At 49.2% G+C, this 24,257-nt stretch overlaps 1 protein-coding gene across 4 annotated transcripts in view; it reads left to right on the forward strand.

Annotated features, from left to right (window-relative positions):
* Positions 1-24,257, forward strand: part of KSR1 (kinase suppressor of ras 1) — a 53,755-nt gene that overhangs the window by 24,601 nt on the left and 4,897 nt on the right. The window contains exons 2-19 of one of the 4 annotated variants that reach the window (XM_027698737.1): positions 4,612-4,752; positions 13,649-13,796; positions 14,746-15,160; positions 15,377-15,381; positions 17,207-17,267; positions 17,513-17,596; positions 18,191-18,252; positions 18,360-18,466; positions 18,707-18,875; positions 20,102-20,143; positions 20,672-20,726; positions 21,429-21,471; positions 21,594-21,973; positions 22,063-22,159; positions 22,384-22,517; positions 22,936-23,067; positions 23,321-23,456; positions 23,799-23,932. In XM_027698737.1, coding sequence (XP_027554538.1) covers positions 4,612-4,752; positions 13,649-13,796; positions 14,746-15,160; positions 15,377-15,381; positions 17,207-17,267; positions 17,513-17,596; positions 18,191-18,252; positions 18,360-18,466; positions 18,707-18,875; positions 20,102-20,143; positions 20,672-20,726; positions 21,429-21,471; positions 21,594-21,973; positions 22,063-22,159; positions 22,384-22,517; positions 22,936-23,067; positions 23,321-23,456; positions 23,799-23,932 — 2,345 coding nt within the window. Of the gene's footprint in view, positions 1-4,611; positions 4,753-7,169; positions 7,517-13,648; positions 13,797-14,745; positions 15,161-15,376; positions 15,382-17,206; positions 17,268-17,512; positions 17,597-18,190; positions 18,253-18,359; positions 18,467-18,706; positions 18,876-20,101; positions 20,144-20,671; positions 20,727-21,428; positions 21,472-21,593; positions 21,974-22,062; positions 22,160-22,383; positions 22,518-22,935; positions 23,068-23,320; positions 23,457-23,798; positions 23,933-24,257 lie in introns of those variants that run through there. The other 3 variants (XM_027698738.1, XM_027698741.1, XM_027698739.1) reach the window with 3 other exon arrangements.

Raw genomic sequence — 24,257 nt, forward strand, 5'->3', positions numbered from 1 at the left:
TGCTCCAGTGCTGCCAGGCTTCCCCAGATTTCACCTCCTGGGACAGGGGCAGTAGGATCTGCTTTGGAACATGTGCTGGATTTGTTGATTAAATGATGACAGTTGTTTGGTTTGGGTATTGACAAACCCCTCTTCTAAACATTGCAAATGTTTCAAGTCAACAAGAAAAGTTGCAGGCTTCAGAGAGCAGATTACAAGTTTTGTGAAAGTGTGGAAACATGGCATTTGGTTGTGAAATGTGTGATTGAATCAAACTTGGTCTCCAACTGTTGATATTCTGAAGAAATTTCAGCTGGCACTTTGGCATAGCAGAGTCCCTGTGCCTGTCCCCAGGTTGTTTTATTTGTAATTTCCATTCTGTGCCTTGGTTCTCCCTTTTTTTTTTATAGAAAAGAATTATTTTTGCTGCATTTAGAGAGTATTTCAAGACATGTGGATTAAAAACATGAGAATAAGCTAAAAAAAAGGCAAACTCTTCTAGCCTCTGCTCCTTTCTCCCTGTTTATTTGGATCAAGTGCATTGAATTCAGGCTGATTAGGTTTTGACCAAGTGCAAAAGCTGCAGTGGGTGAATGCCTTTTAATGATTGCTGGAACAAGATGCCACTTTTCTAAACATAAATAAAACATAAATCGACAAGAAGCTGGGAGAGGGTTGACCCCCAAATGCATGAAACGTAATTTCTCTGATGAGGCACCATAACTGTTAACTTTGTCTGACAAATGTTAAGTTAGAATGTGATTTCTGAGCAATTAACCAGAGGTCAGAAATACCTGGGCTGCAGTTTGAATACAGAATTGTTCCAGCTCAGCCTTGCAATATCTCCTGAATTCTGCACTGCCTGTGATCTGGTTTTACAGATGCCTTTGCTCTCCTGTGCCATGGCTGCAGAACTGCAGCTGAAAAACTTGCTGGTGTTTGCTCTTTGTTTGTCGTTGTTTGAATGTCCCAACTGTTGGCTCGAGGTCATGGATACGGGCAAACTTGTGTCTCAAGAGAGCTGCTGTTTATTTTGTATAAATAAATAAAAAAGCACAAGCTTGGCAGTTTTCTCCTAAACTTCTGGGGCCTGATTCTCATCTGTGCTGTAAAGGGATGTTTTAAAAGCACAGTAAGGAGATGAACATGCATCCAGGAGCACCTTGCAGCACGGGCACCTCTCAGAGCAGGTGAGGTCTGGGTGTCCTGGCCATCAGCCAGAGCAGGAGGGCTCTGCCCTGGGAACAGCACTTTGCTCCAGCTGCTCCATGTCCCAGCTCGGCTCCTGTCCCTTCCCAGCTCTGTGGGTTTGAGGCAGTTGGAGTGTTGCTGCTCCTGCTGTGGGGTTTGCCATTTGTGATGAGTAGGACGTGCCATTTAGCAAGCAGGCAGTGAGTAGCTCCTGTTGGCTTTATCTCTCAGTCTAGTTTGTGGCTGGAGACCTGCGTGCTGCTTGTGGGTTTTTGTGTGCGTCACTGAACCCAGAATTTTTATTATATTCTCAGAAAAGGGTTTTGCAACAGCTCAGCTATTAAAGCCAAACCATGGAGTTTAGTTAAAAGTCTGGGCAGGAAATAACAAAATGAAATTCATCCTAGGGGAGAAGCGTGGTGCATGGAGGGTGGGAAGAGAATGCAAATATACTATTTATAGGACTAGGGGAAAACAAATTTGGACTTGAGGAGTAAATGCAAAGGAGTTATCCTGGGAAAACCAGCCTTGGCCATCTAAGTCACTAAGATCTGTGCTGTCAGACTGCTTGTCCATTTTGGACAATTATGGACAGAGAAGAAAAGTTTGACATTGAAATCTGTGCTGCACAGAGTCCCTTCCAGCAGTGTCCTTCAGGAGTTGGGGCCATGGATGAGACTTGGGAAGTGAAAGGAACCTGTATTTTTTTAAGCAGTACGAAAATAGCTGCAGGCAGTGCCTGCTCCAGGGAGTTCATGTGGGACGGGCAGAGCTGCTGCAGGGAGGGAGGGAGAGGTTGGTTCATGTGCCTCTGGTCCAACAGCAGGTCAGGGGCAGAGCCAGGAGCACAGCCCAGCTCTGTTCTCTTACTCATGAAATGTGGTGCTTCTGGTGTTACACTGAAGTTGGTGGCAGAGCTGTTAGTGGGGAATGCAGGAGGAGTGACTGTCCCTCAGCAGTGACCTGCCTCAGAGCAGCATGCTGTCCTCAGACACTGCTCACTGGAACAGGACAATGTGGGGCATATATTTCTGGATCATTTCTTTACTTAATTTGTGATTTTTTCAGTTATACATAGATGCTAAATCCCTCCTGCCTTCCACTGTGCTTCTTGGAACAGATTCTGACACCTTCTGTGCTTGCAGTTCCCTGCTTTGTACTGGATCATGTGCTGCTTTTAGGGCATTTGCTTATAATTAGTGTTCCATATAACTAAGTGTGGATCTCTAGCTTTAAAGAGTATGCTGATATCCCAAGGCTTCTTCCAGGGAAAATAAACCTTGCCTGATGGGAGATCCTACACTAAAATAACAGGTCAGACTGCAGAGCTGAGCTCCTGCTTTACACAGGCCTGTCAGGGCTGTGCCAGTTCCAAAATCACTTGCTTTAGTTGTGGGAGACTAATTCCAGCTCCCTGATGTGGGGGTTACCCCAGCTGTGCCAGGCAGGTGCAGAGTACAAAAAGCACACCAAGAAAGAAAACTTAAACCAAGCCCTTAGCAGGAAAATACTTGGAACAGCATCTCCAAGCTCCTTTCTGTGAACAGGAGAGCTCTCTGGACAGGCTGTTGTGGGAAAGGACGTGTGATAATGAGGAAGCAGAAGGTCACAACCAAGGCAGCTGGTGACATGTGTGTGCCCCCTCCCCGCTCTTGAGCTGGCTGAAGGAACCAAGCTCCCGTCCTCCAGGGCCACGGGAATTCAGGGCCCTCCTCAACTGAGGGTGTGGAGGGAGGAGAGCTGGGAGCAGGTCTGGAGCACAGGTACCAGCAGTGTTTCAGTCACACGTGCCCCAGCACACCCTGGTGCCCATGGTGCCCGTGACAGCCCCTGGTGCCTGTGGCAGCTCGTGGTGCCCGTGGCAGCCCGTGGTGCCCGTGGCAGCCCGTGGTGCCCATGGCCCTGCTGAGCCCAGGGCCAGTCCCCCCAGAGCTCCCCCTGGCCTTGGCTCCTCCTGCCCTGCCCTGCAGCCTGGGGTCTGGCCAGAGGAACCAGACAAGGGGGTAAAAAAGGAAGTGCTGTCAGCTCCTTTATGTAAAAAGAGGTACTGAGACTGAGGACGAGTGAGTGGGATTTCCAAGGTAATTTCTTGTAGGCCTTGTGCTCCAAAGCCGTGTTGGGAAGTTGTGGTGAAGAGGTTCCTGTGGTGTCAGCAGGCTGGTCAGTGTGGATGAGGAGGGATGGCTGAGTTTCTAGGACAGGGCAGTCCTTGTTGCACAGCTGCCTCTCCTGGGATGGTGCTGCTGTGCCTCGCTGTGGGCAGGGCAGGGAGACTTTGGGTCACTTTGGGATTCATGCACTGTTTGATAAATCTCAGACTGCACAGCACTGCTGCCAGAGTTCAGTGTGTGGGCAGAGACAAACTTGTACCTGATAAGTTGTAAGGGGTTGGATTGCTCATAACACAAACTCTCAGGTAGCTTCATAGGAAAGCACTTGAACCGTAAGAGGAGAGACATTATAATGGCCAAAGAATCCATGTTTGTTTTTTTCTTTACATTCTTAGTCTGATCTTGTCCCAAATGGTAAAATTTGTTGACTAAGAACATGTTTTGGTTTATAAATCACGGATCAACTAACTTGCTTTAAGGCATTGTTTTGTTAGGAAGGTTTTGAAGCTTAAGCCTGCCCCACGGGAATGTGTGACACAGTGAGCAATCTTTGGAGAGTATTTGCTTTCTGATGAGCAAACATCAGACACAAATAATATTCCTTCTTGCTGTCTTATTCTTCTGTGCCCAAAGTGAAGAATTCTGTGTAGTGCATTTGCCACGAGATGGTCAGGTGATAAAAGCTTTGGAATAAAACTTTAGAATAGAATAGAAGATGTACAGCAATCAGCTGGTCCAACTGCCTGAATTTTTGTTCTTTTAAGTTAACTGCTTTTAATGTTGATTTTTTAGTAGAAATGCCCATCAGATAACAGCCTCAGAGTCTTTGGGTACTTTGGCTATTCCTGCCTCACTGATCTTCTAGACCAAATGAAGACCAGATGTAAGAGAATTCAACAAACATGCAGGACCAAGGGCCGAGCAGGCAGAGGGTCCTGCAGGTTGGACTAGGGCTGCCCACAGCATCCCCACAGAGCTTGTGTGGGCACGTGCAGTGCCTTCAAATGAATGTAATTCATTGTTTCACACGGTTTGGATCCCTTGAGTGTTTTGGTGAGACACCCAGGCTCTGCACAGCACTGCTGTTGATGGGGGTTTAGAGCAGAGTCTTGCAGGGATGGGCCCTGCAAGGTCCTGCCTCGTGCTGGAATGTTGGAGAGCAGAGCTGCTGGGAGCGAGGGAGATGCACTGGATGGGTTTCCCTGAGTGCTCAGAGGAGCAGTCACTGCTCTGTCCTGAAGGAGCCCTGCTCCCAGAGCAGCAGCCCTTTGCAGCAGCCCTGCCTGGGAGGTGGCAGATGCCAGGGCCTGAGGCTGTGTTGTCCCCGCAGGTGAAGCTCATCGATTACATCCACCGGCAGAGGCAGTGCAAGCTCAGCGTGCCCCTGAGCGACAGGACAGCAGAGCTCAACAGCTACCCCCGCTTCCACGACTGGCTGGACATCGTCAACGTCAGGAAAGAGGTGGTGCAGGTAAGGAGCCCTCAGCACAGAACCCTCCTGCCTCTTCAGAACACTCCCAGCTGCCTGCTGGGTTTAAGTTGGTTCCTGAACTTTCAGGCAGGGTGGGAGGGTGTGGGTACACAGGGGGACCTGGGGTGGGAAGGGAGCTTCCTCTCTCCCAGAGCAGTGCTGAAACCCTCCCTTCCCGTTGTCCTGCTCCCAGAGTTCCTGGGCATCTCCTCACACCAGCGTTGGAAGCAACACTCACACCTGCTGCTCAGGGTGAGACAAAAGTCCTGCACTGCCAGGGCCTCCTCTCCTGCCCCCTGGGTCTGAGAACAACTGCATTTAATCACTTACTGCCTTTTAGATAATAACAGAACGCTGCCACACTGTGTTCTGTGTCACATTAGCCAAACCAGAACCAACAGTTACAATTACACCCACAGAGCTCAGTCCACTCACAGCTAAACAAGGCAGAAAAGGTTTTTTCCATTCTTTTTCCCGTTTTTGCCTCTGTAGGCCAGGTCACAGTGTTCTCATTCAGCTTCCTTTGATCTTTAACCAAAAATTTTGTTTGACTTCAACAGGAATCTGCCCAAGTGAAAAATTCCACAGATTTCCATGGGAGTTATTCCAGCTTGGTCCTCATGTAACTAAGTGGTCTCTGGTGAAACAGGATGAGTTCAGGACCGAGATGTTCCTTTTATTTCCTGCTGTTCATTTTGAATGTGATGCTGGTGTTGCCTTCCAGCCCAGCAAGGTTTTGGGTGGCACAACTGAAGGTGCAGCAGTGACAACAAGAGGATAAAAGCAGCCTGGCCAAGCTGCCAGGCTCCCAGCTAGTGTTGTTTCTAAGGTTACTGGAACTGCCTGAGCCTAAAAGAATGTCTTTGTAGCTCTTTTATAAATCCTTTGTGGTGCCTGCAGAACTGGGGGCAGGGAGGAGGTGAAGAGAAGGGGGGAGGGAGGTGGACAGTTCAAATCTGCCCCATCCTGCTAGTTCAGGGAGCAGAGAGGGTTGGGACTGCCCTTCAGTGTGTGTGGTCACTAAAAGGGGTGAACAAATTCGGGTTTGGTCTAAGGCAGGAGGAATTCTCCAGCTCTTTCTTATTTTGATTCGTGCTCCCTTGCTGCCCCCTCCCAGGCAGTGCCCAGTGGAGGGAACTCTTCCTTTTGTTCTCTGGGACGGAATTACAAGAGGTGTACAAAGGATTGAAATCCTTCTGGGATTCCAAATGTATGGTTAGTTTTTAAGAGTTCTGCATCCATTTCAAGCAGCTGCAAACAGCTTCTGTAGCATCTGTATTAGCTGGACAAGGGAACTGCAGCACTCAGTGGGTCATTACAAAGATTTCTGAGTAGCCATGCTGGGACAGGCTGTGAGCTGGGACAAGTGGAAATAGCTGGGCTAATAAACTAAGTGCTCTGTTCTTGCAGGGCTTTTTTTTGGTCATGTTACTGCACTGCCCAGAAAATAGCAATGCAGCACTGTTGGTGTCTGCCACTGCCATCAGCACAGTGCAGGGAGCTGTCTGGGATGAGCTGCCTTTCAGGAATGTCACAGGTACCATGGGATCATCCCTGCTCTTGCTTAGATTTCACAGAGCATGTTGAACTGCATTTCAGCTGAAAGCTCTCAAAATGGAAATCACTGACAGAGGGAGCTTTAATAGATTAGTTATTACATCCTTTAGAATGGTCTGCTTTGTGCACACAGCCTGTGACAGGACTGGGGGGAGAGGTGTTGGGGGAGCCTTTACAGAGGTGGCTGAGCAGCTCACCCAGTGAAAATGGAGACCCTCCAGTCCCTGCCTGGTTCTGTGTACAAGGGACACTGGGAGCAGCTTCCCAGCTCTCAGATACTCTCAGCTCACTGTAAATTGGAAATAGCCATACTGGGTTTCCTAATTCCAAAAAGTGCTACAGAGGGAAGGAAAACCCCACAAGTGTTGTCATGGTGTATTCATGTAGGCACACAGCCCTCTCTTCTTGGGCCTTTTAGGCTCTGCAACCAGTTGGAGGAGTTGCCAAGTACCTGTAGAGTCTCAGAACAGCTGCACCAGGGGCTGCCCTGAGAGCCAGAGCAGCAGGCACAGCACAGGAGGAGGTGCAGGTGGAGGGTTCTCTGGGTGCCCTGTTTGTCAGGGACAGATCAGGAGAAAGGCCTCAGTTCATGGGTTTTTTTGCTTTTTTAAAGGGTTCTGATTCCCTTTGCATTTCTGGTGTTGCTGGAAGGAGTATTTTGAAGATTGTGCTAATCTGTGACATAACACCCTTGAAAAGCAGCCTAATTGCAAGAGTTCTTTGGCTCAGTGGTGAGAGAAACAATGCTCTGTTTCTCTCTCTCCCCTCCCCTCCCCTCGCCCCCCCCTCAGTCCTCTCCCAAATAAAGCTGCCATGCAGGGAAGCACAGAAGCTCCCAGGCTCTCCTGTCAGAAATAGAGCACCAGCTCCAATTTAGAATATCTGCTGACTCCTCCACTCCAGAGTGAAGACTATTTTTGCCCGGTGACTTGCTCTAGACACCGCGAAGCTCCAACGCTCCAGAGCTCCGGCAATTATAATTGCCGTCTTCTCGTTGGGCTCCTTTATTTCTTTGAAAACCTATATTTAAAACGAGAATAATGACTGCTTGTAAAACCCTTTAGTTCTGGAAGAGATTACAGCACTAACAATGCACTGTTTATGGCGTTGGGCAAGAGCTAAAGCTGCCGTGGGCAGGGAGGGCAGCGAGCCGGTGACGCTGCGCGCGGTGCGAGGGCTGGGCTGCGCCGACCCCGCGGCCCCGCAGGTACGTGGGGGACACCAGCCTGGGCTTTGGGGGCCTGTTTGCTCTCTGTGAGGGGTAAGGAGCCCGTGAACCCCCACCCCAACCTGCGCTGTTGCTGTTGCTTTGTTCTTGCTCCTCTAATCGGTTTCCAGACGGGTTTTTATCGCAGCAAATGGTGGCTGGTGTGGAGCAGGCTCTGCTTTGGAGCTGGGCTCACACTGTGCTCTAACTTGCTTTATAGGGATTTTTTTTTTTTTTTAGGAAGTGCTGGAGTCCTTTTTTTTGGATAGGAGTTCTAGAGATTGATTGTATGTGTGGTTTAATACTGAAAATGGTTAAATATGGTGGATTGAAACCAGGCAAGGAGGTACTTAAACTGAGATCTAGAAAAGACAGGACAAGCAACCTTACAGACAGAAGGTATGTTTACACTGTATAGTGGTCTCAGGGGGATAAAAGTTGCTCTGAAAATGGTCCTACAAAAATACACTGATCTGGATTGTCCTGTTCCCCTTGGGAGCTGGAGTTGGGAATTGAGGGGGGAGCAGGAGGGAAGGAGGATGAGAACAGAGCACTGTCCCCACTCTTAAGCTGATGGAAGAAGTCTCTTGCAGAGCTGTTTACTGGGTTCTGGGCTTGGGGCATGTCTACCAAAAGAGGAGATTAAAAAAAATCTCTGTTGGCTTATTTTCTTCAGCACAGAAAGCAATCCTCTCTGCCTTTATGTTGTGCTTCCCAGAAACATAACTTATATTTGTTCCCACATGTAACTTGTCACTGTCTTAAAAAGTAACTTAAGAACAGAGTCATCTCCTCATCATCTTGTGAAGCATGTCTGGGCTGGCCACACTGGCCGTGGAGCAGGGGTGGGTGTCAGTCAAGCCTGGAAGGCTGTTTTTAGGGTGGGTGACTGCCATGCATGGGGAAGGCACACCCTGACCAGGAGCTGGTGCAGCAGCAGGGCTGTGCACCCAGGGGGCTGGGGGAGCAGAGGCAGCAGTGCTGGGGCTGGTTTATGGCTGTTCCACCTGGGGGATGTATTTGACTCCCAGTGTTGTACCTTCCTGGGGTCCCTCCTGCCTGCCTGTGGAGCCTCATTTACCTCCTTCCTCATTTATGGCAAAGTGCTGCTCGTCAGAGCAGAGCTGAGCAAGGCAGGGGCACACTGGGCACAGGGGGAGCAGAGCAGGAGGGGCTCATGCCTTGAGCAGGAATTGTCTGCCCAGAGTCTCCTGCTGCCCCTGGGAAAATCTGCAGAGGATGAGCCACTGGCCAGGGGTTGGTACCACGAGCCCAGGGCAGAGGGTGCTGTTTGCATGGACTGTGGTCCAGCTCGAAGCAGATCAGTTGTCAGAGCAGTGCTGAGGGTTTTCTGTGTGTGCATCCTTGCTTTGGATGGGGATAGAAGAGGCAGATCTGCCTAAGCCTATCAGGTTTCCACAGCTGTATCCTCCCATCTCTGGCTGTCACATATCTGCAGGAACAGGCCACCAGGACTGGGGCTCTTGGCTGGGGATTTCCATGGCTCTGGCAGCAGGAGCTCTGACTGGACCACCAGATAGCAGAGATCCTGGATGTGCTAATTGTGTATATGCAGATTAACTCTGTCCTGCAGGCTTCCTTGAGCTAAAACTCCATCTCTGTGTTCCAGCTGAAGGTCCCTCCCCAGTGTAAACAGCTCTTGGAAAATATTCTCTCCCACTGCAAGGGTTCCCTTCCCCTGCCAAGGGGTGCAGGTGCCCCTGGCAGCCTTGTTGTATCATTCATGGCCTGAGGTCGGCCTGAGGCTCCTGCTCTCCCTCGGGGTCCCTCTGCCTTCCAGAGAAGTAGTGACAGCAGCAGTCCTGTCCCAGAGAGCCAGGGGAAGGGAATGCCCCCAGCCTGGCAGCTCCTCTCACCCACCTGCTGCGAGGGGAGCCAGCGAGGAGGGTGATGTCAGGTGAGACCATGGCCTGGTTATGCTCACAGCTTAATGCAGGCTGGAAATTTCATGTGAGAGGCTTTCCAGAATGCCCATAAAATCTCCAGGAATTTAATAATGCAACAATTTTTCAGTGCCTTCTTCTCCAGGCACCAGAAAACCAGAGCAAAATAACAACTAGCAGGCACAAGATGTTCTTAAGAGCATCTTTCCATGCTTTGCTTAGAGCTATCAGTGGGAATTTAAGCACCTTATGTAATGGGCTTTCTCTTCCAGCATCTGCTGCTTCACGGGAGGATGATTGGAGAGGGAATGTATTGATTTGAGAGGAGGCATTTGGGGCCTTGACAACTGTCCAGCTTTACAGGAAGAGCTGTGGGTACTGGGTCGAGGAGCAGGTCAGGCTGATTTTGCAGAGTGCAGCAGCAGCATTAGCTCCATAGGCTTATCTGCAGGGTGGAATCTTTACCAAAAATAACCCCTCCACTGTGTCAGATACCAGCATTTTTGCCATGTTTCAGGGATTTAAGTTGGACACCAGACAAGATTAAAGACTTGTGTGAACTCTTCACCCAGACTAATTGAGCCTAACCCTTGGATGGCTCCTTGGATGCAGTGGTACTCACTCTGCTCTCTTCAAACGTGTCCCATTAATTGCAGTCTGTGTCTGATAAGTGGGAGGGCTTTATAGGAAAGTCCTTTTACCTCTTGTAGAGAGGAGTGATTTCCTGGTTCAGGCTTTTTAGCATCACTTCTGCTGAGCAGAAGCCTTACTGTGGTAAGGCTTTAGATTTACTGAGGTGCTGGAGATTGAAGGCAGGTTCTGTCTTCTCCTGCTCTTTCTCTCCTAATTAAATCTGACCTTATTATTAGAATAGTATCTGAATACTTTGCAGCTTCCCCTGTCAAGGCAAGGTGTGCCCAAGGAGGTGGTGTTGAGCTTGGCTTTAATGCAAGCCTTTAACCTGCATTTTTAAAGCTATTTTTGAGAAGCCTCAGCACCCACTGAAGAAGCAGGGAAAGGGAGGTCAGATGGACCCACATTTCTCACCCTCAGTGCTGGGGGTAACCCCTGTGCAAGAACCCAGAATTGCACTGAGGGGTTGGGGCCCAGCACGTGCCCCCCTGCACTGGACCCTGTCAGGGCCCTTCCCGGGGGCCACTCTCCCCCCAGCACAACAGCTGAGCCAGGGCAGCAGCAGAACCTGTTCCCAGAGCCCCCCTGAACCAGTGACCCTCCTCCTGCCACACTGGCTGGGGCCAGCACAGAGCTAAAGCATTGCAGGCCAATCTTACAGGGATCAGGTTGGCCAGTTTTATATTAAGCCACCACATATGTGCAGCACATGAGTGGCTGTTTAAAGAAAGCCTCTTACTGCCCCTCCCTCCCCCTCGCTGAAGGCTTATTTCTTTTGTCGCGTGTCATGGGGGCTGGCAGCAGGTTCAGAAAGTCTGAGCTCTCCCAGCTCAAGGTCACTGGGATTGTTTAAGTATAATCTCCTTTTCTGTACTTTATACTTTCCTACAACTTGCTATTCTGTCTTTATAAAATTAAACCATTGAGCAAAAGAGTGGATTGGAGTTTGCCTGTGGGCCCAGGCCCCTCTGTCAGGGTCTGTGTGCTGGGAGTGCAGAGATGAGGGGGTTCTGCTGCTCAGCTGGACCATCCCAGGCCACACTCTGAGCTGAGAGCACAGAGCAGTGAGCTCAGGCTGGTGGAGCCCCCTCAGAGACTGTGTCCTGCAAATGGATGGACAAAGGGAAAATTCCCTGACGCTCGCAAGAGCTCAATAGTTTAGTGGCTTTTAAAAATTGTTTTCAGGTGTTTTCTCTGCAATGAGGAAGGTTTGAATCCTTGATCCAGCTGGAAGGCTGGTTCCTGCCACAGAACAGGCACTGGAGAAACCAGATCCCCAATGGTGCTGCCACCAGTCCCACCCCAGCTGGCCCTGCATCCCAGCTGCCACTGGCAGTGGGGGGAAAGCTCTGCTTTCCTGAGGAAACCTCAGGTTTCTTCCACTTAACCAACTGACTCACTGACAGCTCTGATAAGTTACTGGTTACATGGGTGGCAGGAAGGTTTGGGAGGTGAGGGGATCCTGGGTGACAGGGCTGGGGAGCTCCTGCTGGGATCTGGGATGAGGCTGCTGCCTTGAACAAGGGCTGTGTAGCCAGGGTTGTTTTCTTAGTGGGGTGAGGAAATGTTTCAGGATAATTCAAAAATTACATCACTGTAATCCCGCTTACTCCGAGACTGTGTGACAGCATGGAGTGGGATAAATGGTTTTGTGAGACACTGTTTTCCCTTACACTTAACAGGGCACCTTTGGCTTCCCTGCTCCAGAGCCAGGGGCACCTGGGGTGGGGTAAGGAGCTGCCTCCATTTTGCACTAAACCTCGGCCCACGTTTGTCCTGGTCCCTTTTCGTGTCACCAAGGGCCTGCCCCCTGCATGGCAGGACAAAGCTGCTGCTGGGAGACTCCAGGGAGAGGAGTTCAGGGGGTGCTGAGGAAAGGACAGACTGTAGGAAGGGCTTGGGGCAGTTCTGTTGTTCCTGTGCTGTTCCTGTTGTTCCTGGAGCTGTGCAAACCCATCCGGGTGCAGCTCTGAGCATCCAAACCCCTGGGATGTTGTCCTTGGGAGTGTGATATCAGAGCAGGGTTCCCAGGAGATAGATTTTGCACTGTTTTTACTGGAGTCTTTGAAATCATTCAGGAATAGGCTTTTTGGGGGCACTCTTACTCCTGCATCACGATGCTGCAGGTGTGCAGAAAAATGAGTAATAATACCCAGCATCAGCTGGGATGTCTGTGCTTTTGTTATTCTGCAGAGATTAATTATGGAAAAAAATCGATCCAAACTTCATTGAACTCTGGCTCTGCTCTGGCCCTGCTTTGTGCTTGCTGCTCATTTAAATTCCTGGGCTCTCCTTGAGTCAGCTGTGTTTTGTGTTTCATCCGGCTCAGGGCATGTGACAGAAGATGCAGGATGTGTTTCTTAGACTTCTGCCCTTTCTTAATTTACTCTTTTTCTTTGCTCCATGCCACAGTTACTAAAAATGGAAACTCTGTGATTACTCTCTGTGTTACCACCTCCAAAGCTCCAAAGGCTGGGGCTGTTCAGCACTGTCACAGCTCAAAGTCCTGCGTCAGCTCTCAAAAGCACAAGTCTGGATTAAGAAAGATGCAATTGTTAAAGGACATTCAGCACATTCACATTTGCTTTGAAGTCAGAAGTGAGGTTTAAGGACTAGAGGATTTCCAGTGTTCTGTTTCTCCAGGCACTGAGACACAGTTTTGAGTTTCCCCTTCAGATAAAAGTTCAAACCCTTTTATATAGCTCGATTCCAGGAGCTGAAGCTTTAGGAAAGAGGCCAAATATTGTGAAATTTGTGATCTCATTGTGAGAGTAGGCAACAGGGAGGTTTGTTTAGGCAGAACTTTCAGGGAAATTCCTGGGTATCTGGGCTAAATATCCTGGTTTTGTTTATTAACCACAATTGCTGCAGACTTACCCTGGAAACATTTGAATGGGGGAAGAGAGAGAGACACAGCTCAGTTCTGTGTCAGGAAATACCAGATCGTTTTGTGCTTTCCAGGCTCTTGTATCTTTTGTGTCTGCCTGATCTGAACCTTATCTCTGTGGGGGTTTGGTGTATTAAGACGTAGTAGGAGTTCTGCACAAATATCTCCCCAGGCAGGATATGGGGAAGGCTGGTTCTCTGATGAAGGAAAAATGCACGAGGAGGAGGAGGAGGTCGCTATCTCTGTCAAAACATTTCTTTTGTGTTCAAGAAAAGAAGTAATTTTCCTCACCGTTCCTGCTTTTCACTTCACTACTGAAAAGCCAAACACCTTTATCTGACATTTTTTCAGGTTTTAGGCCTGTTTTGTTTCTGACTGCTATTTTTAAGGAAAAAGTTGTTTCACTGGTAGCTTTGCAAAAGTACTGAGTGAAAGCTTTCCAGTAGGGGAGAAGAATATTTCAATCACCTCTAAACCTAACTAAATACCAGTGAGTGCCCAGCCCCAGTGGTGCAGAGCACACTCAACGTGGGGCAGGGGGCAGCTGTTGGGCACTGCTGGATCTGTTAAGAGAGGGGCACTACCAAACTGAGTAAATCATGAGTCAGAGCAGGCAGTGACAGGGCACTATTCAAAGTCTGCCAGAACAACAGGTGACAGTCCTGTTTAGATATGGACAGTAAAAAAAGGTGCCTTGTTTTCCTGCAGAGGATACCAGAGGAGCTGACCTTGGATGCCTTACTAGAAATGAATGAGTCAAAGGTGAAGGAAACAATGAAGAGGTGTGGTGCCAGAGATGAGGAGTGCTCCAGGCTCAACGGGGCACTCAGCTGCCTACGGAAGGTGACAGAATCAGGTACAGACTGTCTTGTTCCCACATGGAATTGGGGTCTTGGCAACCCAGCCCCATCCTGCTCCCTTTCATGTGAGAATCTGCAAACCCTCCAGACAGTGTCTGGTATATTCTGTAACCACTGTCAGTCTGCAGCTCTTGCATGTCCATGAAGGTGCACTGATCAAACACAGCTAAAGACCTGAGCTGGGTTTGGTTTTGACATGAAGTCAAATAAATAAATGGAAATAAATGTATGAGGAAATATCCTCTCCTACTCAATAGACTATATCCTTTTTCCCTCTCTGTTTAGAGTTCTGTCCAATGCTCCAGTTCATCCTCCATCAGTCAGTACACATCCTTCACCCAACAAATACAACCAGATTCTGTGTAGGTGATCCCCTCCCCACATACTGCCAGCTCAGAGAGAAGCCCTGTCACCTTCCCCAGGCACTCCAAAGGCACTGTAAAATCTGTTTGTACAGGAGCCTCTCCCAGCAGACTGGTACTAACATGCATTACATCTTTCTTTGTAGCAATTATCAATCTGTCACTGAAAGGTGATGCTTCCTGTTGGTATTATGACAGTTCATTCATTTGCAAGTCATAAAGATTAGTTAATGGAAAAGTCAGCAAACAGCTCAGTTTCATATTTCCTTTTTTCTAATCTTTCTTGTCCCAGGCTGTCAAATATTTCCCATCCACACTGTGTCACACCAGCCATTGCTCAGAAGTCATGGCATTCACTTAGACAGAAATGGCACTTTTAAAAATCCAGGTATATGTCTCTCAGAAGCCAAACTCAGGCCCTGTGCTGAGATTTACCAGGCTGGGGCCTCGCTGGAGCCCGTGGGATCTCCATCCCCATGGAACAGGCAGGACACCCCCTGCACGGGGGCACTTAGAGCCCTGTGGGTGTGGAGGTGCTGCCCCGTGTGCCAGGCCCTGACTCAGCTCTCTGCTCTCTGCTCAGGTGGGGAGCTGAAGGACGATGTGCTGGTCCTGCCCGAGGCTCGCCGGGACAGCGGCTCCTGCCCGGACCCCGCGGCCGTGCCCAGGGGCAGCCCCCAGCCCCGCTGTGTGTCCGTGTCCACAGCATCCCCCACGGACCCTCTGCAGAGCCTCGGCCCCTCCGTGTACACAGAGACCCTCCTGGAGCCCCTGGTGCTCCCTGCCCAGGGCAGGCTGGCCCCCAGGACTCACAGCATCACCATCACCCCCCCGGCCACCCCCCAGGCCAAGCGGCGCCACAAGCTGAAGCCACCACGGACTCCTCCCCCCCCTTGCCGGAAGGTTTTCCAGCTGCTGCCCAACTTCCCGACCCTCACCAGGAGCAAGTCCCACGAGTCACAGCTGGGAAACAGGATAGATGAAGTTCCTCCAATAAAGTAAGTTCTTTCCCGGGCTGGAGCTCTCCCCACCAAACTCTGCCACCCGTGGGCAGGACAGTGCTGGCACTGCAGCAGCTTCAGCAGCCTGTGCAAAACCAGGGCTGTTTGCAAACCTGACAGCAAATGCTGCAGGCAGCAGTTCCTGTTCTAGCACAGTGTGAATCCTGTCACAGGAACATGGTGGCTAAAAAAAAAATCTCTTTTCCTTTCTAGGTTCGGTAAGAGACTCTGCTGGGGGTGTCCGCAGTGCCTTGCTGAGAGAGAAGAACCTGTGCCTGTCAGCTCCCTGTTGGTCATCCCTGTGCAGCCTCTGGAGGGTCTCCATGGGCCCTCCTGTCCCAGAGCTTCTGTTAACTGAGCAGGAGCTTGGCCTGCTGCACAACTGCAGGGCTTTTACTTTTTTGTACCTGATGTTTTTTCAGATGACAACAGCAAGGAAAAGGAATAGTGATGTTTCAAGGGTTAAAGGGAGGGGTTTGGGTGTAAGTGCTTGTCTCTACCTCAGGCAGCTGGTACTGATGCCTTTTGGTACTAGAAATGTCATATCTGACCATTTGGTGTCTTTGGATATTCACTGCCCAGTGTCTCTGCAATGAAATGAGACAGTTACGTGCAGCCCTCTGAGAAAGCTTCAGCAAGTGCTGGAATGTGGAATATTCCCCGGTGCTGAGGAGTCTGTTCACGTGGTTCATGTCTGACAGGAGCAGGGCTGTGTTTTTATCCAGTGCCATACCTATGCTGTTGGGAGTTTGAGCTACTCTGAGGTGTGTGTGTCCCAGACACAACCTGTAACCTTGGAACCTAATGGAGAGAGGTTGGAGCAGCTTGGGAAGGGTGCAAAAGCATCAAAGCATTAAAAAAAAGTATAAAAGTCCAAATAAGGACATTATAGCACTGCACATATATCCAATGCCCCTTAAAACAAAAACCCCAGGAATTACTTTCAGAAATGGAAGATTATAAAATGAAAATGCCAGCAGCAATCTGAGCATTTCCCTGTGGAGAGTGACATAATTTGTGCAATAAATGAAAAAAGCATTAGGATAAATTCAGACAGAAATGAAGTATTTCAGTGCTTTTCTCCATGCAGTCATATTGGCTGGGTTAAAATCTCTGCTGTGGGCTGGTGAGTCCCAGTCAGTCCCAAACTGGTTTGTATTCATTAGAACTCTTCAGTAAGGATTTATCCATCTTACCCCATGTTAACAGCCATCCTAAGTTGTGTTGGGATCCATTGGGATGGTTGTGCATTTGGATGGCCACACTAGAGCAGCAATATTCCCTGCAAAGGCAGCTGGCCACTGCAGCCCAAGAGGCTGAAGAGCACAGACACCTTTAAAACATCACTGGACTAATGATAAAAAAGAATCTGGTGCCATCTAGGGTCAAGTGAGAGACTGGCTCTGTGTAATCACCAGCAGCCCTGGCTGTGCTGACACTTGCAGATTTGAATTTAGTCCAGATTTGGAATATTTATATAGATTTAGTTCAGGAAATATGCCAGAATCTGAGTATTTGAGAGTTTTCAGAAAGTTATGTGCTCTAACCACTGGAGTGCTGGATTGGCCTTTTGAAGTCTAGGTCTCCCTTTCTGCACTTACCAGCTCACTAAGTGAGCTCACATATACATTTTTATCCTTCTGGGTCATGCTGACCCTGTCTAGAAAACTGAGATAATTTTCAGTGAAAAAGAACATTCTGAAATCTGCTGACACTGCAGGAAAACCGGCTGATGGTATTTGTGGTAAACCAATTGGAAGCAAACCAGTTAGGAATAAAGTCTGACTTTCCACTTTAAGAATGGCTTAGACCTGATCAGATGGACTTCTGTAATCCCTAAATGTAAATCATCACGATTTATCAAATCAATGGAGACCAGTGCAGGCACAGGAGCTTCAGCAGTTCTGCAGCAATAGCCTGGGCTGTGGTGCTGACACTCTGGGCTGCTGGGGATGACTGGGGCAGTGACCCTTTGGTTTCTGTCCACACTGGTGAGCTGGTGTGGGCAATGCCTCCCTAAACCCTCCTTTTGTTCCCCACCAGAGCTCTCCCAGGGATCCCCTCAGACGGTACGAAGAGACTTTGGCCTGGCTGTGACACACAGGTGAGCAGCACAGGGACAGCCCAGCACAGGGACAGCCCAGGGGACACAGCTCTGAGGGGGTTTGGATCAGCCCAGCACAAGGGACATGGCTCTGAGGGGGGTTTGGATCAGCCCAGGAGGGCTCTGCACCAACCACCCCCTGCCCCTTTCACAAAGGGCTCAAGTACAGCCTGTAACTACCTACAAAGGTTCATTTTCCCCTAGGCACCAGTTAACACCAGTTTCCCCCTCTTGTCTCTGCTCAGGTTCTCTACAAAGTCCTGGCTGTCTCAGATCTGCCAAGTGTGCCAGAAGAGCATGATGTTCGGGGTGAAGTGTAAGTACTGCAGGTGAGCACGCAGGGATGGTCCCAACAACAGCCTGCAACTGGATCCATTACAACCTGCAGTAACACAGCTCTTGGTGGGAGGCACTCTTGGCAGTGGCACCATCTCTCAGTCCTTCTGACCCAGCAAAGGGATGCTTTGGAACAACTCACACTTCAGGTTGTCAGCCTGACACCTGAATGAACCAAATTTATTTCCCTGCACAGACTTCCTACCTCACCCTGGGCAAATCTTGTGGTAGGAACTGGATCCCTAAATAACGGAGCTGGATCCCTAAATAACAGCCAGGATTTTAATTTTTGCTTCTCTCTCTGGGTTGTTAGTCCAGAGCACTGAGATTTTAGTGCTTCGCTGTTGCTGGATGAGAGTCAGTGAAAGTAGCTATATTAAAAATAAATCAGATGCTAAGATATGTATATGGCCTTCATTAGTCTAATGACACACATAATAGGATTCTCCATATGAATGCTGCTGCTCTGGGGCCTGGGCATTCCAGAACTCCCTCTGAGATTAGCATAAGAATTACAAATTAAGGGTAGGCTTCCTCTTTTTGGGAAAGAACAAGTCCTTATTTAACATGTAATGGTTCTCTTTCAGATTAAAATGTCACAACAAATGTACTAAAGAGGCACCTGCTTGTAGAATATCCTTCCTTCCCAGTAAGTAATTTTCTACAAATTCTTGGCATTTCAATGTAATTGATGGTATAGCAAGAATAAGAACTCTGATTTAAGCTGTTTTTCTCCCTTCTTCAACCTGTTTTCAGTAGCAAAAATAAGAAGAACAGAGTCTGTCCCGTCTGATATCAATAACCCAGTAGACAGACCCACAGAACCACAGTTTGGAACTCTCCCCAAAGCACTAACTAAAAAGGTACGTGGTGGCAGCAGGATCTTGAGGGTTGGAGCTTTCACATCGCGAGGAGACTTTGCAGTGTGACATTTTCTCCATGTAAACCATGGCTCGTGCACAGCTGCAGGTGCTTGCTCAGAAAAACAATGCCCTGAGCAAGGCTGGGAACAACTTCCCTCTCTCTGTTGTCCAGCAGACACTGAGGGCAATTCCTCCTTTCTTTTCCCTGTTTTCTCACGAGTGATTTTCTTTGCTTTGCAGGAGCATCCACCAGCAATAAACCACCTGGACTCCAGCAGTAATCCTTCCTCTACAACCTCATCTACTCCATCTTCCCCAGCACCTTTCCAGTCTTCCAACCCTCCCAGTGCAACTCCTCCCCCCAACCCCTCTCCCATGGGCCAGAGGGACGGGAGGTTCAACTTCCCAGGTAATTCCTCTCTCTCAGGAGACCTGCCCAGAGCAGAAAGGCCTCTCTGCAAGTAGAGGCTGACCAGGGAGTTGAAGGTTTCTGAGTACATGGTTGTGCCCTAAGCAAGGTGTGAAGGTGTATTTTGTTACCTGATAAAAGGACATGGTCTGTTCTTACAAGTTTTTAAAGGGTATCAGCAAAAGACCTTTGTAGGAAACAGATTATTGAGGAATGTTGGCACCTTTCTTAAATGATTTGATCTTTCTCTTTTCTCCTTTTTGGAAAAGGACTAAAATAAAATTATAATCTTTCTCCTGCCTTTCCCCTTGTGTTGTACAATGCATGCTGCCTGCTATGTCTGCTCACCAAGGGCTTTAAATCAGGAGCTGGGTGATGGCAGGAGCAGGCTGTAAAAATGAGAACTGCAGTGAAGGGCTTTACCAGGCCATTCCAAAATATAAGCCACAGTCAACATCCGTTGTTAAACCATTGACACAGATGTCTGGTGGAGAAGAGTTTACCCTACATACCTTATGGATGCCCCAATGTGCAGCTTTTACCAGAGCTGAGAGGGGCAAGAATTTCTGACAAGGGCAAAGATTTACATACTGAGAATAAATGTAACTCCTCTGATGTGGAACTGAAGTCAGATGCTGCTCAGTAGCTGCTATATCTGGCCTTCAACACTGCTCAGTTTTGCATCAGGTTCTGAACTGTGAGTGCAAGTTGCTGTCTGAGCCTGCTCAAAAGGAGCAGGAACAGAACCAGTTTAGTGCAAGGATTCCACTGCAGCTACTTTGTACTGGGACAAACTACTCAAATTAAAAACCTGAAATAAAAATAAAAAATGCAGATGGCTCATGAGCTTCAGCTTCTGGGGGGGCACCTCTGCACAGTTGACATGAGAGAGCACTGCAGCAGTCCAAGGCAGCACATGGGCCTGCCTTGGACATTCCTGGGCTCTCATTTGCTTCTGCCATGGGGGTCTGAATGTGCTGTTTGCCCCCCAGACTGTTTGTGTTTGATACCTGTCCTCTGTCAGGGGCCCCCCAATGCATGTGCTGGAATTCCCCCTCAGCAGGCTGATAATCCACTAATCTGTTCCCAGCAGTGAGCTGGGATAATTCATGGAATGCACTTGGGGCACTCACTGATGATCCTCTAACTTGGTTGTGTTGTTTTGTTTTTTTCTCCCGGTGTTTTTTTTTTGCGGTTCTTTTACAAAACCCCAATTAATTAAAAAGCTGCCTACTACCTTCAGCATAGACAACAGTTTGTCTTCCCAGGTGAGTTGATTGTTTTAATTCTACTAACCAACTTCTACTGCCAAAACATAACCTGTTTGTAACCCTCTGCATGCTGCCAAAGAACAATAATCCTGCTTTAAAAAAACATGTCCAAACCAATTCAGACTTTCTCTTATCTCAGTGTATCCTTGGGCCTCTCTCTCCCCTGAGCCTGGGCATTGATGTGATTTATGTACTGAGATGAAACTTTGAATATTCAGCTGTACAACATTAGCTTCCTGCTATGGGCTTCTATCCACACCCATGGTCCTCCTTTAAAAAGACTCACTTCTAGGGTTCTGTGCCTGGCCAGAAAGACTTTACAAATCAGTAGGGGAAAGGGAAGAGGACTGGGCCAGCATGGATAGGAGAGATGAGCATAGTTTTAAATGAATAGAAGTATAAAATCACTTTGTCTGTAATTGAGTTTATAATTCCTGAATAAGAAGCAAATAATTGCAATGTATAAACTTGCAATCTATGAGACTGATGTTTAAAGATGTGTCATCACTGTTTCTACTTTCACAGAAATTCCCAGTCCTGCACAAACAGCACAACCTCCAGAAACTGCTGCAGACACTAAGTAAGTAGAGTTTGAAATCCTTTTGTTTGCACAGTGTTTACCTGATAATCCTCAGCTCAGTCCAGAAATGCTGTGTTAGGGCCAAAACTGGACTTAACATCTGAGAACTTGCAAGATAATTTTAGTCAGCAAGGGTGATGCTGGTATGCCCAGTTTTATAAAGCTGAACATGACACTTAACTCTAAATGGGACACGAAGGAGTCCAAGCCTTTAATACCTGGTTATGGGGGGGTGTGCAATCCCCAGGTCAGAAGGGTGGGATCAACAGAAGTTGGAGTTCTATAACTCAAGGGGCAAGGCCCACTGAGCTGCAAGCAAACAGCTCTCTCAGGATGTGAAGTGCAGGGCATGGAAAAGCCTGGAGCCTGCATTGCCAGCTCTCACAGGGCTGCTCCACTGCAGGGCTTTAGGAGCAGCAATGGGAGTATTACAGTGTGTTCCAGGAATGGATAACAGAGCCACTGCCAAATCAATTCCTGCCACTTAATCGTTGAGAATCACTTCAGACTCTTTGTCCCTGGTTTGCTGGAGTGAGCTTAGAGTCCTCCTCTGTTATGTGGAGCAGGAATTGTACTTTTGTCTGACCTACTATAACTCTGCCAGGATCTGTTCTCTGCTGGCTTCTTCCCCCTCCCCTAAAGGCAATGCAGCCCCCTCAGTGGATTTCAAACATTTTTTTCACTGCAACCCTTCTCTTGCAGCACTGCCCAGCCGGGCCCGGGCGCAGCTGGACGGGAGGCAGAGGTGGGTTTGCGGGTTGGCCCCGAGGGTCTCTCAGAGCAGCCCGTGCTGCTGGGCTGGGCTGGGCTGCTCTGCCCCCCCCGTGGCACTCTGAGCACACCTCTCCCTTCCCTTGCTGTGAACAGGTGGAAGAACCAGAGACAAATAAATCAGAGCCCGAGGACGACGAGGACGAGGTGGAGGATCTGCCGAACCGGCGGCCGCACCTGCAGGGGATGATCTACCGCAAACCCAGCCAGACCAGCGTGTACCTGCAGGAGTGGGACATCCCCTTCGAGCAGGTCCAGCTGGGGGACCCCATCGGCCAGGGCCGCTGGGGGAAGGTCTACAAGGGCAAGTGGCACGGGGAGGTGGCCATCAGGCTGCTGGAGATCGACGGGAACAACCAGGATCACCTCAAGCTCTTTAAAAAGGAGGTGATGAACTACAGACAGACCCGGCACGAGAACGTGGTGCTGTTCATGGGAGCCTGCATGAACCCCCCTCACTTGGCAATCATCACCAGGTAAGGACAGCATCTTACTATTATTTTTAAAATGTAAGTATTATATATAGCTAGCTAATTCTTTTTTAATGTGCAAAAATTTCCCGTAGCTTCTGCAAAGGAAGGACACTGCACTCCTTTGTGAGGGACCCCAAGATATCCCTGGACATTAACAAAACCAGGCAGATAGCACAGGAGATCATCAAGGTAAGGGCTCATTATGCCAATGGAGCCACCAGGCCAGAGCTTGGAGGCTGCACTCTGAGCTGGGAGCTGCTCCCTTACACCTTCTTGCACGAGTCCCACAACTGCCCTGTCCCCCACTAATCCTTCACACTGCAGGTATGAGAGGGAGTTTGGATTAGAAAGCAAAGTGTGCTTGGCAATAATCCCAACCCCTCCAACATTTCCCTCTCTGCTGTATTTCCCAGGGCATGGGGTATCTCCACGCAAAGGGCATCGTACACAAGGATCTGAAATCCAAGAATGTTTTCTATGACAATGGCAAAGTTGTGATCACCGACTTTGGACTATTTGGAATTTCGGGTGTGGTTCAGGAAGGAAGGTGAGCAGAGGTTTCACTGCTTGGTCCACCTTTAGAATGACAAATGATGATCAAATAGGGAAATGTTTCCTGCAGTACCTGGTACAGAGGAGTGTCAGGTGCTTTAGTGCACACTCAGGCTGCACTCTGCACTTTTGCTTTGTTTTCTTTTTGAGCAGATTTTTCCCTACAGTTCCAGCAGCACAGAGCTAGAAAGTTATGGATGGATTAAGACTCAGAGCACAGAACAAACAAAACTTTAAGCCCAGGAGTGGGCTGGAGAGTCAGGCTGACATGTGCTTATTTGTTAACATGGCAAGAAAATGAGAAACAATTAGTCGGCAAAAACATTTGAGTAAATAAAGTCAAAGCATCAGGTGGAGCACAGATACGACCTACACACCAGTGTTTCAGTACTGCTGCTTTCTTTTGGACTCAGGAGGGAGAATGAACTGAAGTTGCCTCATGACTGGTTGTGCTACCTGGCCCCCGAGATCGTCCGTGAGATGGCCCCGGGGAAAGATGAAGACAAGCTGCCTTTCTCCAAAGCTGCAGATATCTATGCCTTTGGGTAAGGAAGGAACCCCCAAAAGTATCAGGAGAGCTTGCTAAGTGAGGTTTGTTACAGGCCTGAGCCTTCCAGTCAGGGATCCCCTTCTCCCAGACCCGGGATTCCAGCTGGGATGCATTTTCCTCAGTACTGCAACAGTCACAGGCAGGAGGAGTTTGCTGCACAGCTTTGTGCACCTTCCGTGGCTCAGCTGGAGAAGCTGGAGCAGTGTCAGGGTTTGGTGTGTTCCCTGATGTGTGTGTTGGCCCTGCAGGACCGTGTGGTACGAGCTGCAGGCCCGGGAGTGGCCGTTCAGGACCCAGCCTGCCCAGGCGCTCATCTGGCAGATCGGCAGCGGAGAGGGCGTCAGGCAGCTCCTGGCAACTGTCAGCCTGGGCAAGGAAGTCAACGTGAGTACCCCAGGGCAGGAGTCCTCCCATACAGCTGTCTGTCAGGGAGAGAGGGAGCTGCTTCAAGAGGTTTATTTCACTCATAACTCTAAAGATAAAGGGCAGGAAAGAGAACAGATGAGAATGGCAGAGCAGGTTAGAGGCTAAGCCTGTGCTTCCAGCTGTTGTGCAGAAGTGGACGTTCCCCAGCACCAGGACACTGTTGGGCTGTGAGGGTGTCCAGGCCCTGTGTTGAGCAGTGTCTGCCTGGGCTCACACACATCTCAGTGCTCAGTCAGCTCTCTGGTCTGCACAGCTGACCTGGGAGCCCAGTGAGGTAAGAGCCCCCAATGTCCCCTGCAGGAAATCCTCTCGGCGTGCTGGGCCTTCGAGCTGAGCGAGCGGCCGAGCTTCACTGTCCTCATGGAAATGCTTGAAAAACTGCCAAAACTGAACCGCCGGCTCTCCCACCCGGGGCACTTCTGGAAGTCTGCTGAGTGAGTACCTGCTGCTGCTCCCAGCAGTTTTGCCACTCCATGTAAATGACCGTTTCTGAGCTTTTTTGGCCTTCTTGGGGGCTGTCAGACCAGACAGGAGGGGAACACTGTGCTCTTCTGCTTCTCTGGCTCTGGGAAATGATGCAGTTAAGCCACCTCAGTCAGTTCATTGCCTGCTTTGCCACATTCACCCCCCTCCAGCAGATCCATACTGATCCAGCTGTTTGGTGTCAGAGAGTATCCACCAACAGCAGGGGAAGGGCCCTGAAGACACGTGTCCCTCCCCTCTGACAGATCCTTTCACACACTGCACTAACCCCTGCTC

This window comes from Neopelma chrysocephalum, unplaced genomic scaffold (genome assembly GCF_003984885.1).
Source record: "Neopelma chrysocephalum unplaced genomic scaffold, ASM398488v2 Primary Assembly neopelma1_132, whole genome shotgun sequence".
NCBI classification, from domain to species: domain Eukaryota; kingdom Metazoa; phylum Chordata; class Aves; order Passeriformes; family Pipridae; genus Neopelma; species Neopelma chrysocephalum.